Source organism: Lithobates pipiens, unplaced genomic scaffold, assembly GCF_037356315.1.
Source record: "Lithobates pipiens isolate NorthernLeopardFrog02 unplaced genomic scaffold, aLitPip1_a1.2 Scaffold_3, whole genome shotgun sequence".
In the NCBI taxonomy this organism is placed as follows: domain Eukaryota; kingdom Metazoa; phylum Chordata; class Amphibia; order Anura; family Ranidae; genus Lithobates; species Lithobates pipiens.
Genome location: NW_027507790.1, coordinates 58,752,994 through 58,767,126, shown reverse-complemented (window position 1 = coordinate 58,767,126; position 14,133 = coordinate 58,752,994). Strand labels below are relative to the sequence as shown.

The 14,133-nt window shown below is 39.7% G+C and overlaps 1 protein-coding gene across 1 annotated transcript in view; it reads right to left on the bottom strand.

Moving 5' to 3' along the window:
• The window catches only part of GALNT9 (polypeptide N-acetylgalactosaminyltransferase 9), a 415,119-nt gene that overhangs the window by 360,374 nt on the left and 40,612 nt on the right, over positions 1–14,133 (bottom strand). Inside the window, exon 2 of the mRNA XM_077461741.1 lies at positions 2,766–2,946. Within this exon, the coding sequence (XP_077317867.1) occupies positions 2,766–2,946 (181 nt within the window). The remainder of the gene's footprint in view (positions 1–2,765; positions 2,947–14,133) is intronic.

Genomic DNA, 14,133 nt, shown 5'->3' with positions numbered 1-14,133 from the left:
TCACTGATGGGTGCCCTCCATCGTGTTTCCCCCAACCATAAGCCCTTGTACACACGGTCGGACATTCCAACGTAAAATGTCCGATCGGACCGTGTTGTCGGATAATCCGACCATGTGTGGGCTCCATCGGACTGTTTCCGTCAGAATATCTGACGGACAAAGTTTTAGAGCTGGGCTATAAAATTTTCCGACAACATGATCCGATCAGACTTTGTCTGATTGTTTGTAGAGAATTCCGAAGTGCCACACATGCTTAGATCAAATTCCTAGACCAAAGCTATTGGCTACTAGCCTGAACGTAGTCCAGTCGTAATGAAATAACGTCATCACGTTACGAACGATCAGATTTTCCGACAACTTTGTCCGACCGTGTGTATGCAACACCAGTTTCAGACAAAATCCGTCGAACAAAATCCGACGGATTTTGTTGTCGGAATGTACGACCGTTTGTACAAGGGCTTAGGAGACTGGTAATTGACTGCAGAGGCTGTGCACAGGAGGACTTCTCACAAACACAGCCTCAGCAAAATGAAACAAAAAAAGCTGAGATTGTGATGATGAACCACTCTCAAAACACAGCCTCAGCTGTCATTTCACTTTGCCTGAGGCTGTGTGTAGGAGAAATGCTCCTGATCACTGTCTCAGCTATTGTTGTTTATATATGCTGAGGCTGTGTTCAGGAGCAGTTTTTCTGCATACAGCCCCAGCTGCCTATACTAGCTGGCTGGTAAATCATGCACACCCAGAAATGTTGAATGTGTTTCATCTTTATCCTTGTTTTAGCGCTTAAATATTTGAATAGTAGTACTAATAAGCAAATGGTAGCCTACCTGCTACATTCTTAGGGATCATTAAGGTACATGTACTTGCATATTAACCCTACCCAGGTGTGGGAATGGAGAAGTTTGCATTTTAGCACTTTCGCTGAATCACATTTTGTGGGTACATTTAAACCCCTATAATCAACAGTGTGAGCACACCTCGGAGTGCAGGAATAAACATCCTCCTAGGATGCTTTATGATCCAGTCATTTTGGCATATAAATTTAACTACTTGCTTAATGGGCACCTAAACCCTCCTCCTGCCAAGACCAATTTTCAGCTTTTAGCACTCTTTGAATGACAACTGCATGGTCATACATGGGTTTTTTATTTTTTATTAAACTAATTAAAAAAGACCAAATTGTTTGAAAAAAAAATACAAAACCGTTTTATATTTTGTTAATAAATTTTGAAAACAGGTAATTTGTCTCCTTCATTGATGTACGCTGATGAGGCTACACTGATGGGCACTGATAGGCACTGATAGGCTGCACTGATGGTCACCGATGGGCTGCATTGGTGGGCACTGATAAGGGGACACTGATGGGCACTGATAAGGCAGCAGTGATGGGCACTATTAGGCAGGACTGGTGGGCACTGATGAGGTGGCACTGGTGGGCACTGATAGGTGGCATTGGTGGGCACTGAGAGGTGGCACTGATGGGCTGCACTGATGGGTGGCACTGATGGGCGCATTGATAGGTGGCACTGAAGGGTACTAATAGGTGGCACTGATAGCTGGCACTGATGGGCACTGATGGGTGGCAGTGATGGGCACTGATCGACACTGGTAGGTGACACTGATAGGCAGCACTACTAGATGGCACTGATGAGGCACTGATTGGCACCACTGGTGGGCATTTCATAAGTGGCACTCATGGGCATTGATAGATGGCACTGATTGCTGGCACTTATGTACTGGTGGGCACTGACTGGTTAGCACTGTGGGCACTGATTTGTGGCACTGGCAGGCAGTACTGGTGGGCACATATGAGGCGGCTTCACCTCTAAATCTTTGGGAGTGATGTCCCTTCAACAAAAGCCGTTGATCGGCTTTTTTTTCTTGCTGTCAGCGTGAGAAGAGAAAAAAAAAAGATTACTGATCTTCTGTTTTCATCACGTGATCAGCTGTCATTGGCAGACAGCTGATCACGTGGTAAGGGGTTAGAATCAACCCCTTACTCCTTTCTGTAACCATCTGGGTCTCATTGACTCGGGTGATCACAGCCCGCACCACGTGCACACCTTTCAGGGGGTGTGGCCAGGGTGCAAAGGGGAGGACGTCTATTAATGGCCTCCGGGGAAAAGCAGATCCGCTCTGTAGCCATCATTTGGCTATAGCACGGATCTGAACAAGCTAAAGGAAGAATTTTTAGTAATAGTCCCTGGTGTAGGAAAAACATTTGATCAAAATCCATAAATGTAATCTTTGGTGGGGAGAGGAAGGCTTAACAGTGTAGAAATGTATTTTTCACTGATCTTTAGTGAGCATGTCTATGAACATGTATGAAGTATTAAGGTCCACACAGGACAGCCTCATTTAATGTTGGGGGAAAGATTGATCTGACATATTGGATCATTTCAGCTGATCATTCTTGTTTTCTCTGAGGTGAGACAAATCTACAATTACCAGAACCAAAACCTGCAGTACATGCTTGACAGCTATTTTTTTTATGTGCTTGGCACTTGTAAAATGCTGATCATCACAAAAATGTTCTAATTCTGCCAATTTTCATTTTTATTCCAATACAACAATGTGTATTATTCCTTTCATAAACTTTTAAAAACATGTTAATATTTCCAGTATTTTAGTAAGAATCCAGCTTGAAAAACACAATGAACAGTTTAAACTTTAGAGGAAAAACATAAGAAAAATAACCCTGCTTGTGAATAGCATCAATCAATTACTATCAAAGTTCAATATTACAGTTTTAAATGACTTACTTTTTGGGTCTGTAATCTGGAATTGATCTGTCCAGAGAGATTCGATCACTGAGCTGGGCATTATAACCATATTCCTCATATTTTGTTTCTGTTTCATGGCTGTCATCTCTCAGTGTGGCAGCCATCCCACCTTGTCCAAGGCCACCAGGTCCTTCTACAAGCCCCATGGGTTTAGCTAATCCTAAGAAGATAAAACATAGATTGCAGCATGTTTAATACCCACTATGCTGAAATAAGAACCATGTCCAATAGGAGTCTACATAATATTCAAATAAACAGTCAGACTTATTTATGCTTAAATACAGTATATACTGTGTATATATATATATATATATTTTTTTTTTTTTTTTTTTTTTTTTTTCTCAGCCCTTTATTATTGGATAGAGAAGGAATTCTAAAATCCTGTCTGTTGTTTATTTTATTCTTGTTGTCTGTGTTCCACTGGGATGATTTCCTATCACTTTCCTGCAAAAGTGATCCCAAAAAAGACAGCTGTCACTGGAATTGGTAATCCCATTAGGTAGGCTTTTATCTATTTCCATTCTAGTGACACCTGTAAATGTTGGAAATTTTTATAACTTTCTGTCCAGGTGGACAATTTTAAACAGAACCCTGAGGACTGGGGACACAGACAAAAATACAAACCTGACAGGGGTTGTAATATAGGTTTGTACTTCATATTCCCATCACACACGTTCCTGGATGTGCTTTCAGATTTGCGTGCTGCAGCAACAACCAGCTGGATACTGGTTCAAGTCATGGTGAAGATATTTACTAGCACACCATGGAACGACACAAATAGCGTCCAAACGGGTGATTTATTGCATGATCACAACGCAAGGATAGTGCAAAGTTTCAGAGCCACACAGGGCCCCTTCGTCAGGTATGTGATGATCATGACATGCCTAATGAAGGGGCCCTGCGCGGCTCCAAAACGTTGCACTATCCTAGCGTTGTGATCATGCAATAAATCACCCATTTTGATGCTATTTGTTTCATTCCATGGTGTGCTGGCAAATATCTTCACCGTAATATAGGTTTTGGGCCAAAAATATTCTTTAACAAGGCAAGAAAACAACTTGCCAAGCGTAGTGACCCATAGTACTCATTCAGTAATCCTTTACTTTGTTTTTAATTGTCTAAACTCATAGATGCAATGGGATTGATTTACTGAACACAAATAGACTGCGCTTTGCAAGTGCAGTTGCAATTATTTTTCCCAGAGCTCAGTGAATGTCGTCAAGCTTTACTTTGTAAAGAATACCCAATCAGATGCAAGGAGAATAAAAAAAAAAACAGCATTTTCACTTCACCGTGATTGGATGATGAAAATCAGCTGAGATTCATCACATTCACTAAACTCTGGGGAAAATGAGTGCAACAGCACTTGCAAAGAGAACAGTCTATTTGCCTTTAGTAAATCAACCCCCAAGTGTCTGCCATTTGGATGGATCTGATACAATAGATACATACAATATAATTAGAAATATGTATGCTCAAATATGTATATTTCAACATCACAAAGAGAACCCATATTCCAAAGTCACCTTAGGCCACACAGGTATGCCCAATAATCATTTGAAAATTCAACCTTTTGTATCTTAATGCAGACTGAGGACTGCTGTGCTCATTATATTTAACAGTTTACCTCCCATTAACATAAGGTTGTAGTAGCATGATTTTGTCATAGCTGACTGATCATGCACCAATAATCTAGTGACACCTTAGTCTTGAGTGTCACTAAATTATTGGTGCATGATCAGTCAGCTATGATGAAGGCCAAGAAAACCTTTGAAATAATGAAGAATGCAAAACAAAATGTCAGCATTACCACCAAGTTCTTTGTACCGATAGCCTTAATTTAATATTGCATGTCCATTTGTCCAACGCTGCCACACAGATTTTGATTTTTGCAGTTGCGATTAGTCCAACCAACAGAATTTACCAATGTTCTGTGAGGGTAACCCCTAGCTGATTATTTGTGAAATGGGATATTTAGTTAGGTTTTAATTTATATAATTGCTTCAATTATTTGTTGATCTCACAAATAAAATCTAAAGCTAAAGGTTGTGCAGACATTATTTGTCGTAAATATTTTTGAAGATGAACACTGCAGTAAAAAAACGATCAGCAGATTTGATTTTTTTTTTGCCTTCTTTTATCAAATGACTGATATTTTCATATGGGGCCTGTTTACTGGTATGTTTATCTCCAATTCTTTACCAAGGACTAGCTTGCTTGTTTATGGGAAACCTGGAATAGGCATAGCTGCTTGACTGATTCATTGGCAACACCAGGTAAACTTAGTTGTAGGATAATATTTATATGCAGTGTATTTATATGTGGTTTATGTCTCCACTTTTTCCTTTGTGTCCCCCGAAACACTGGTCTCTGGAGTTTCAGTAAATTATCGATTTTCAATTTTGGAATGCTGGATTTTTGCTATTCTATGATTTCATGGTACAACTGTTGGCTGCACATCTGTTTAATGACAATGGCATTTATAAGTTACAATTGCACAGACTATTGATATTTTCAGATGTCTATTCATGAACTTCAAAATGATCATATGATTATATACAGTACCATGAAAGACCTTATATGGCTCACTAATGATTTATAAGCAGAGAAAATTGATAGGGTTTATGATAAATTATTTTGTACAAAAAATATAAACAGGTCTGCCCGTCTCTGTCTAATATATGCACTCTTAATCACACATTACAGAAATGCTTTGTTGTACAATATCCAAACTATTTATCAAGCTTGCTGAATAAATGTCTGGACAGACAATACTATTATTGGTTGAACAAAGCAATTCCATGCTCACAAAATAGAAAAAAAAAAGGAGTAGCTGTATTGCTTTTTTTAGACATCTATAATACATAATAATTACAGAATCTTTTATTTAAAGAACAAGAAATCTGCTAATAACATTCAGAGTTCTTTCTGTAGAAATATTGTTGAAACCTTATAATACCAAGTTAAATACAAAGAGCCACAATGGACCAGAATGATAACATGACACAAAATGGAGAAGCCCCAGTTGTACTACATAACGCAATTAAAAACCCGCAACTGAGACTTTTGTGTATATATTAACTTTTGTGTTAAGTTAAATAATCTGTTATGGATAATAAAAGGTAAAAGAAAAGAGAAAAACAGAATATGTCATATTAAGGAATTCACATACTGTGTCAGTTTGCCATTTAAGTTATCAGAGCTGTATTCTTCCGATTTGCTGGTGTATGCCTTTATAAAGGCAGGCTTCTGGGGATCTGTGGTTTGGCTCTCCTTGGGGATAATAGCAAGAAAAAAAACTGAATTTTGTGGTCATGAAATATTGCTTTTCCTAACAAGAGCTTCATAGAGGTTTATTAAGATAATGGGACTACAAAGAATGTCTTAGAAGAACTGTTGGCACCAGTTTAAAAGAAATGCAAAACACATTGTTCATAAAATAAATATTTTTTTATAAATTAAAAAAAAACATTTTACATGTTTCATTAAAATTCTTAAAGAGTTCACCATGATTCCATAACTATTAGCTTCTGTAAAAGCTTGCTTTACAGACTGTTGATTGGCAGCTCCAAAATACATAAAGGAGAATTTACTAAGACTAGAGCAGCCAGAATCTGGAGTAGCTGTGCAAGGAATCCAATCAGTGTTTAGCTTTCATTTTAGAGCTTAACTAAACAAGCTTGTTGCCAGATGTTATTGCCCCTTTAAGTGTTGCCCCGTCTGTAGTGATGCACTGGATGGGCAGTACTACCACTGGAACAGTTGTACAATATGTAAGGAGCAAATGGGGACACCTTGCCACCCCTGACCTTCAATTGCAGGTCGGTGGCCTTGAGGACCAGAACTGAGAACCTCTATGGTGAGCTGAATGGTGGGCTTATTAGGAAAGAGTGGGACGATAGCTGAAAGCAGTTTATAATTTGGATGGGAAGATAGCTGAAACTAGTGTACTGCACTAACTTGGAACTACTATCAGAATGTTGCTTTCATTCTACTAGTTTTCTTCAAGACTCTGTCAGTAACCTGGATATGTTGTGATGCTCTGATGGGGGTGCGTAAGAGAAGAGCTGAACAGATGCAGTATTAAAACACTATTGGAGTGGACATTCTTTTATTTACACCCTCTGGGTGGGAGAATGTGACACAAGATGGTGGAGTCATCCCTAAAAGCCAGATATGTGGTTGCCATATCCCAGAAAGAAGTGGGGTGGGACTTCGGACAGCTTGGTGCCAATTGCTCTTCAATCTAGATCCCTTACACTTGGTATATTTGGCAGGATATGGCACGAGACTGCCTGTGGCGTTGTGTCCGCCCTGTTGGTTTGAACAGTACCAGATGGCAGAGAAAAAGAGGAGTGTGTTATTGCACTTGAGTTCATGTGCATACCACAGTTGTGGTGTAGTAAACATATATGCTCTTCACAATGCAGCAGATAGGGTGGCTCAGCCACACTTTACATCTTCCCACTAGAAGGAGGCAACAGTGGATACAGGGCTGCAGGTCATGACAAAGAAGTGCTTTGAGGTATTCTGGACTGGAGCCATTGGCACATTGGTGGCTGTGTGTACTGAGCATGGCAAACTGACTCACAAGATGACACCTTCAGGCCCTGATGACTCTACAAAGCCTTTCCTTGGGAGAGCACCACTATGTGAGCGCAGAGTGCCCTGGGAGGAGGATGCAGCATTAGTGACTGTTGGCAGCTCTAGAGATCTGCTAATACAGCCAGCAGAAGTACACCCAGACTCTGTGGACTTGGTGCAGCACAGAAAGGAGAGTCTGCACCAGGGTTCACCTGAGTATGAATGATTAACAGGTATCCCCATGACCTTCTCTACCACAAACTATTCCAACATTTTTAAGTGCAACATTTCTAGTTTTTGGTAAAGTGGGGAGGATTTAGAACATATGTCAGGCTTTTAATGCTGTCTGTGTCCTCTTTGGAGGCGTTTAAACTCCCTGCCCTGGAAGAAAAGTGATTTGTTTATGAGAGCATGAAGTTAGGAAGATATCTCACTATGGGGCTGCTATTCTGGTGACAGCTGTCAAATGTATAATTTCCCTTCACTTTGGTGAGATTTCTTATCAATTTCTCTTATGTCTTTGAGACAGGAACAGCAAAAAAATACGGCTGATGTTCTAACTATGGAAGAGAGAAGCGGATTGTTTTCACTTTGCTGACAGTTATACCATTTTAGACAACATTGGTCAGTGCATTAAAATCAATGAGTAATATGAAACTAAGGTGCTTTATTTATTTATTTATATTTTTAATTTTTGAAAATTCAAAATTATTAACCTCCCTGGCGGTATGATTCAGTCCGGTTTTAGGTGCTGAAAGCGGTACAATTATTTTGCATGGGAATTTGGCGTTTTATTTTGTAGTCCTGTAATTCTTAGGAATAACTCTCTTAAATCTGTTCAAACCAGAGTCTAGCAGACATCCCGGGTATGATAAAGTTTATAATATAATAAAGCATACTAAAAATTATTCAATAATGTAATCAAATCCAAAAACACTGAAAAAGGGCCACTTTTTGGTTGCTATGGACAATCTCCAAATTCCAGGCAGAAAAAACAGTATTTATAATATAAAAGTGCATGCAGGTCATTGCACAGACCACTAGGGACAAAGGGGGTGTGTATTTTTTAATACAGCACTGTAATCTGTAAGATTACAGTGCTGTGTGTGTTTTGTGTATTTTTACTTTTTTGAATTTGCCGCCGTTCTCCGCGCCCGTGCGCCGTAACGTCGCAGGGAATGGAGCTCGGCGGCATTCGGCACTGTGAATCGAGCGGAGGACAGCTCGATCACACAGCGCGGAGGACATCGCTGGATCCAGGGGACAAGGTAAGTAACTCTCCCTGTGTCCTCCCCGCATCCAGCGAAGCGATCCCAAGTCTGGCTCGGGGTTACCGCTTCTATCAGAAAATTCCTAATCCGAGCCAGACTCGGGATTACCGCTAGGGGGTTTAAGGGATTAAATAATTAAATAAGGGATTTAATAATACAGGGAAAAAAAACAAAAAACGTATTCACCAAAAATTCACATTAATCATTTTGCAGTGAACTAAGTTTTGCTAAAATCACACCATTTACCTCAAGATTTACCACTTTCACACTCTGCTCAAAACAAAATTTTTGACTGGAGCCCTACCTTAACCACATAAATACCGGACACTTTCACCCCCTTCCTGCCTAGGTCAATTTTCAGCTTTAAACAGTCACACTATGAATGAAAATTCATAGCCTTCTTTTTTGGAATTAAATTACCACTTTTTTTTGTTTGTTTTTTTGCTATATAAACAAAACATACCAAAAGTAAAAAAAAAAAAAAAACACATTTCTTCATTTCTGTTATAGGAATTTTCAAGTAGACAATCTTTCTTCATACATTTAGGCCAAATGTGTTTTGCTACATTTCTTTGGTAAAAAAATATCCCAAATATCATTCCCAATATTGTTTAGTCTATGCGAATATGTAAAATGTATAAAGTCTAAAAATTCTTTTATATATATATATATATATATATATATATATATATATATATGCATATACATACATATATTCATATACAGTATATATATATATATATATATATATATATATATATATATATATATATATATATTTTTTTTTTTTTTTAAATTGATCAAGCTTGATGTCCTGACGGCTGATCTCATTTCTTGCTTGAAGCCCTAAAATGCCAGGGTAGTACAAATACTCCACCATATTAACCCTTTTTGTAAGCAGACAGTCCAAAGTATTTAGTAAGAGGCATTGTGAGTTTTTTGAAGTTGTAATTTTTTTGTCACATTTTGGAAAATAAAGAAATTAATTAAAATGTGTTTGTTCTTTACAATTTATACAAAAAAAAAAATTGTAACCAGAGCAGTATAGCATTATCAGATGACTGGTGTGGCTGTGATCAGGGAAATTTTTTCTTTTTTCTTTTTATTTACATACTGTGACCAGAGCAGTACAGTGTCTCCATAGTGACACTTTACTACTTTGGGGAGGTGATCATGATTTTATTTTTTCATAATGATTGCTTATTGCAGTGATGATCTAATCACTATCATAAGAAATTACTTTTGTGAATGGCATCCATTCATGTGCTTTTGTGTACTGTTGTGATCTATGATTAGCCCCTGTACCATGTGATCACTGTAACCAATCACAGAGATCACAATAATACACAATGAATCGCTATGAATGAAATCCATTGTGTAATACTGACATGTGACCGCTGTGATTGGTTACAGCGATCACTTAATACTGGGGCCAGCTCAGTACAACGACTGGTCCAGCACGGGGTCCATTGGACACAGAGGGAGAAATATCGCGCCACTGAGAGCTTCCTAGGGTGCGCATCTGGAGGACATCATATGACGTTTACCCAGGAAGTTAGTGCTCCCGCCCAGCTGTCATTTTACCATAGGCCAGGTGGGAAGTGGTAAAAATAGAAAAAAGCATTTTACTATATATAAATATATACTGTGTAACAAAGAAAACCAATCATTGGGAAGGATGTCCTTGAACTGAAGAGAGTTCAGAAAAGAGCAACAAGGGCTGGAGGACCTGGGTTATGAGGAATGGCTATGAAAATTAAACTTATGCTTTCTGGAGAAAAAGTGCTTATGGTAAGAAGGGATTCGATCACAATATACTGTACATACAGCATCTATCAGTGATGACTGTAGTATCTGGAAAAACTGTTTAATCTAAGGTCTCTGAAGAAGACTCTTGGCCACACAATGAAGCTGGACAAGAAGCAAGTTCAATCCTAAACTGCATAAAAGGTACTTTACCGTTAGAGTGGTAAAGATGTGGTGCTCCCTTCCACAGTCAGTTAGTAGTATCACTATAAAAATATTAGATGTAATTCTCAGGGAACACAATATACAGTAATATGGGAATCTGAAGCAACACTTACAAGCACACACACACACACACACACACACACACTTTAAACTGGATGGGCCTGTGTCTTTATTAAACCTTAACAACCATGTAACACTAATATTGTGCAGACATTCATTTTAGCCAAAGACAGGCTATCATTTGCTACTTAAAGTGTTACTAAACCCACAACTGTAAAATTAGTTAGTATATGCAGTAAATCATGCTTGTTATACTCACTGTGGAACCTAAGGAGTTAATCCTTTGCATTGTGTAAAAAGGCTGTTTTATACTGTTTTCTACGATCCTCCCCTTCTTCCACTGTCCCCAATCCATCTCACAATAAGACAGAGCATTGGGGGAACTCTGCACATGCTCAGTTTGGTGTTTATTGCTAGAGAGTTTTATTTTCTTGGTAAGGTGCATGTAATCAGCACAAGGCCAATCAGCACTGTCCAGACAGAGGGTCAGGGGTCCTGCAGCCTCATAGGACAATCAGAGTAGAAAGAAAACTCCTCCTACAAGCTTAAACCAGACACGGATATACAACATCTCATAAAACTGAGTACACCCCTCACATTTGTGACAACACTGAAGAAATTATACTTTTTTTGTATTGTACTGTAATTGTGTTGTCCCCCCCCCCCCCCCCGTATACATTGTAAAGTGCTGCGTAAACTTTTGGTGCTATATAAATCATGTATTATAATAATAATAATAATAAGAATAATAATAATAGTGGGTACACAGCTTGTATAACAGTGTAAATTTTCTGTCCCGTCAAAATAACTCAACACACAGCCATTAATGTCCAAACTGCTGGCAACAAAAGTGAGAACACCCTTAAGTGAAAATGTCCAAATTGGGCCCAATTAGACATTTTCCCTCCCCCAGTGTCACGTGACTCGTTACTATTACAAGGTCTCAGGTGTGAATGGGGAGCAGGTGTGTTAAATTTGGTGTTATCGCTCTCACTCTCTCATACTGATCACTGGAGGTTCAACATGGCACCTCATGGCAAAGTACTCTCTGAGGATCTGAAAAAAAAAGAATTGTTGCTCTACATAAAGATGGCCTAGGTTATAAGAAGATTGCCAAGACCCTGTAACTGAGCTGAAGCACAGTGGCCAAGACCATACAGTGGTTTAACAGGACAGGTTCCACTCATAACAGGGTTTTCCATAGTTAACCAAAGAAGCTGAGTGCACATGCTCAGTGTCATATCCAGAGGTTGTCTTTAGGAAATAGACGTATGAGTGCTGCCAGCATTGCTGCAGAGGTTGAAGGGGTTGGGGGTCAGCCTGTCAGTGCTCAGAGCATGCTCCACACATGGCATCAAATTGGTCTGCATGGATGTAATCCCAGAAGGAAGCCGCTTCTAAAGATGATGCATAAGAAAGCCTACAAACAGCTTATTTTGACGGGACACTGTTATACAAGCTGTAAACTCACTACTTTACATTGTAGAAAAGTGTAATTTCTTTAGTGTTGTCACATGAATAAATATAATAAAATATTTACAAAAATGTGAGGGGTGTACTCGCTTTTGTGAGATACTGTAAGTAATAAGACTGCTATATCCTGCTGATGAGAAAAGGTATTTAGCAGTTTGTATTTACTAAAATAATTGCATCTCCATGTTCTGTGTACTGTGGGAGACCAGATATAGTGAATGCAGGGTCCTGGGGTTAGTGACACTTTAACAAAGTTAAACAAACTGAGTTAGTATGCTAGACCCCCTATCTGTCAGTGGTGGTGCTCTTTTTAAGAGCCAGTTTCATTGTTAGCATTGCTAAGAGATTTGTCGTCCTTTTCCTGCATGTCTCCCCTAAAACTACTGTTTACACTGTCAATCTTATAGGAGACTCATATTAGTCTGACTTTGATTAAAACAAAAGTTATTTCATTATGTCTGTTCACCCTTTTTTAAACTCTTTCCAAACTTTTTATAGTGGCTGCAAGGCATAAGAGCAAACTGACTTACTGCTACTACGCGGAATGTTCACTTAGGACTTAGCTGTATTTCACCACTAATTGCTGCATTTCTCTTGGGTCATTATTATCCCATTATTATTTCTGCCTTCTATTTGGATTGGATGGCAGCACTAAGTGCTTATTAATACATATAGTTTGTATAACTGCATTCAAGGCTGCCCAAATCTCAAAAGCTTTTCTAACAGTGAGTGCAGATGAATTATTGCAGGCATCTTAACTTTTTTTGGACCTTTTTACCTTTTCTAAGCTTTTACTGAAAGCACACATTCCATGGCTTCTTAAGAGTACCTTGACTACTACATTAGACTCTCTGACTCCTGTGCATTTCAAATTGCTTAGCAATTTGCTTACCTTGAAAAACATTTTTCCGTACTAATCTGTTACATGCCAGTCTCCTAAAATAAAAATATTATATTCTGAGAATACTAGTTACTTCACTGTTATCCTGATCCAGTAACTCCTGAGTCCCCAACCTGAAACAAATGTACAGCTCAGAAATTCTGACTTTGCAGTCAGTGACTAAAGCTGGGTATACAAGTGTAGCGCCTTGCTCCTGAAGAGCGCGCGCTATGTTTTCCAAAGTTAAAACTTTACCCAAACTACAGTTTGGTTTGGGTCTATTTGTCTAAATTTGGTTTCTGTGTCAGTCTGACTGGACTGTGAGATGTTCAGCCTGGCCACGGGGGGGGGGGGGGGGGGGGGGCGCTGTCTCTGGTGGCAGGCGTGGAACTATGGTCTGGTCAGCCGCTTATGTTACTCTCTTTCGGAGCCAGGTCAGTGGGAGTGGCCCTCTCACTGTGCTCTCTGGGAGAGGGTATTTTAGATACGGACGTCACATGGTTCGGGGTTCCGGTCCAGTATGAGGTGCTGATTACATGGTCCTGGTCCTCCTGACCAGCCTCCAGGAAGGCTATGGCCTGGGGTGCAGTTCCACCCGACTTTAATGCCTTTAGGCTGGCTAGCCCAAGGCATGGAAACTAGAGAATGATTCTGAGGTGGTTGGGTGCCGTCTCCAGTTCGGGAGAGACCAATTGAACTTCGAGCATTCCAGGGAAGGACTCTTTAGAACACCACGTACGGGGGTTTTCTTAACAAGAGCCTGGAAGGGCCGAAGTAACTGAGAGAATCCGGTCTTGTGGATATCACCAAGTAGGCTGGAAGATCCAGGTATCCTACATGTGTTTTACAGCAGGGGTGCTCAACCTGAGGCTCTCCAGCTGTTGAGGAACTACAAGTCCCATGAGGCATTGCAAGGCTGACAGTTACACAAGCATGACTCCCGAAAGCAGAAGCATGATGGGACTTGTAGTTCTGCAACAGGTGGAGAGCCACAGGTTGAGCACCCCTGTTCTACAGCTGTTTCCTACGTGTTCTGCAACAATGTCGGTGTTAAGACTTTGTTCCTGAGTAAGCACCTTGTTGGCTGCTAGGCCTTGTGAGAGAGGGA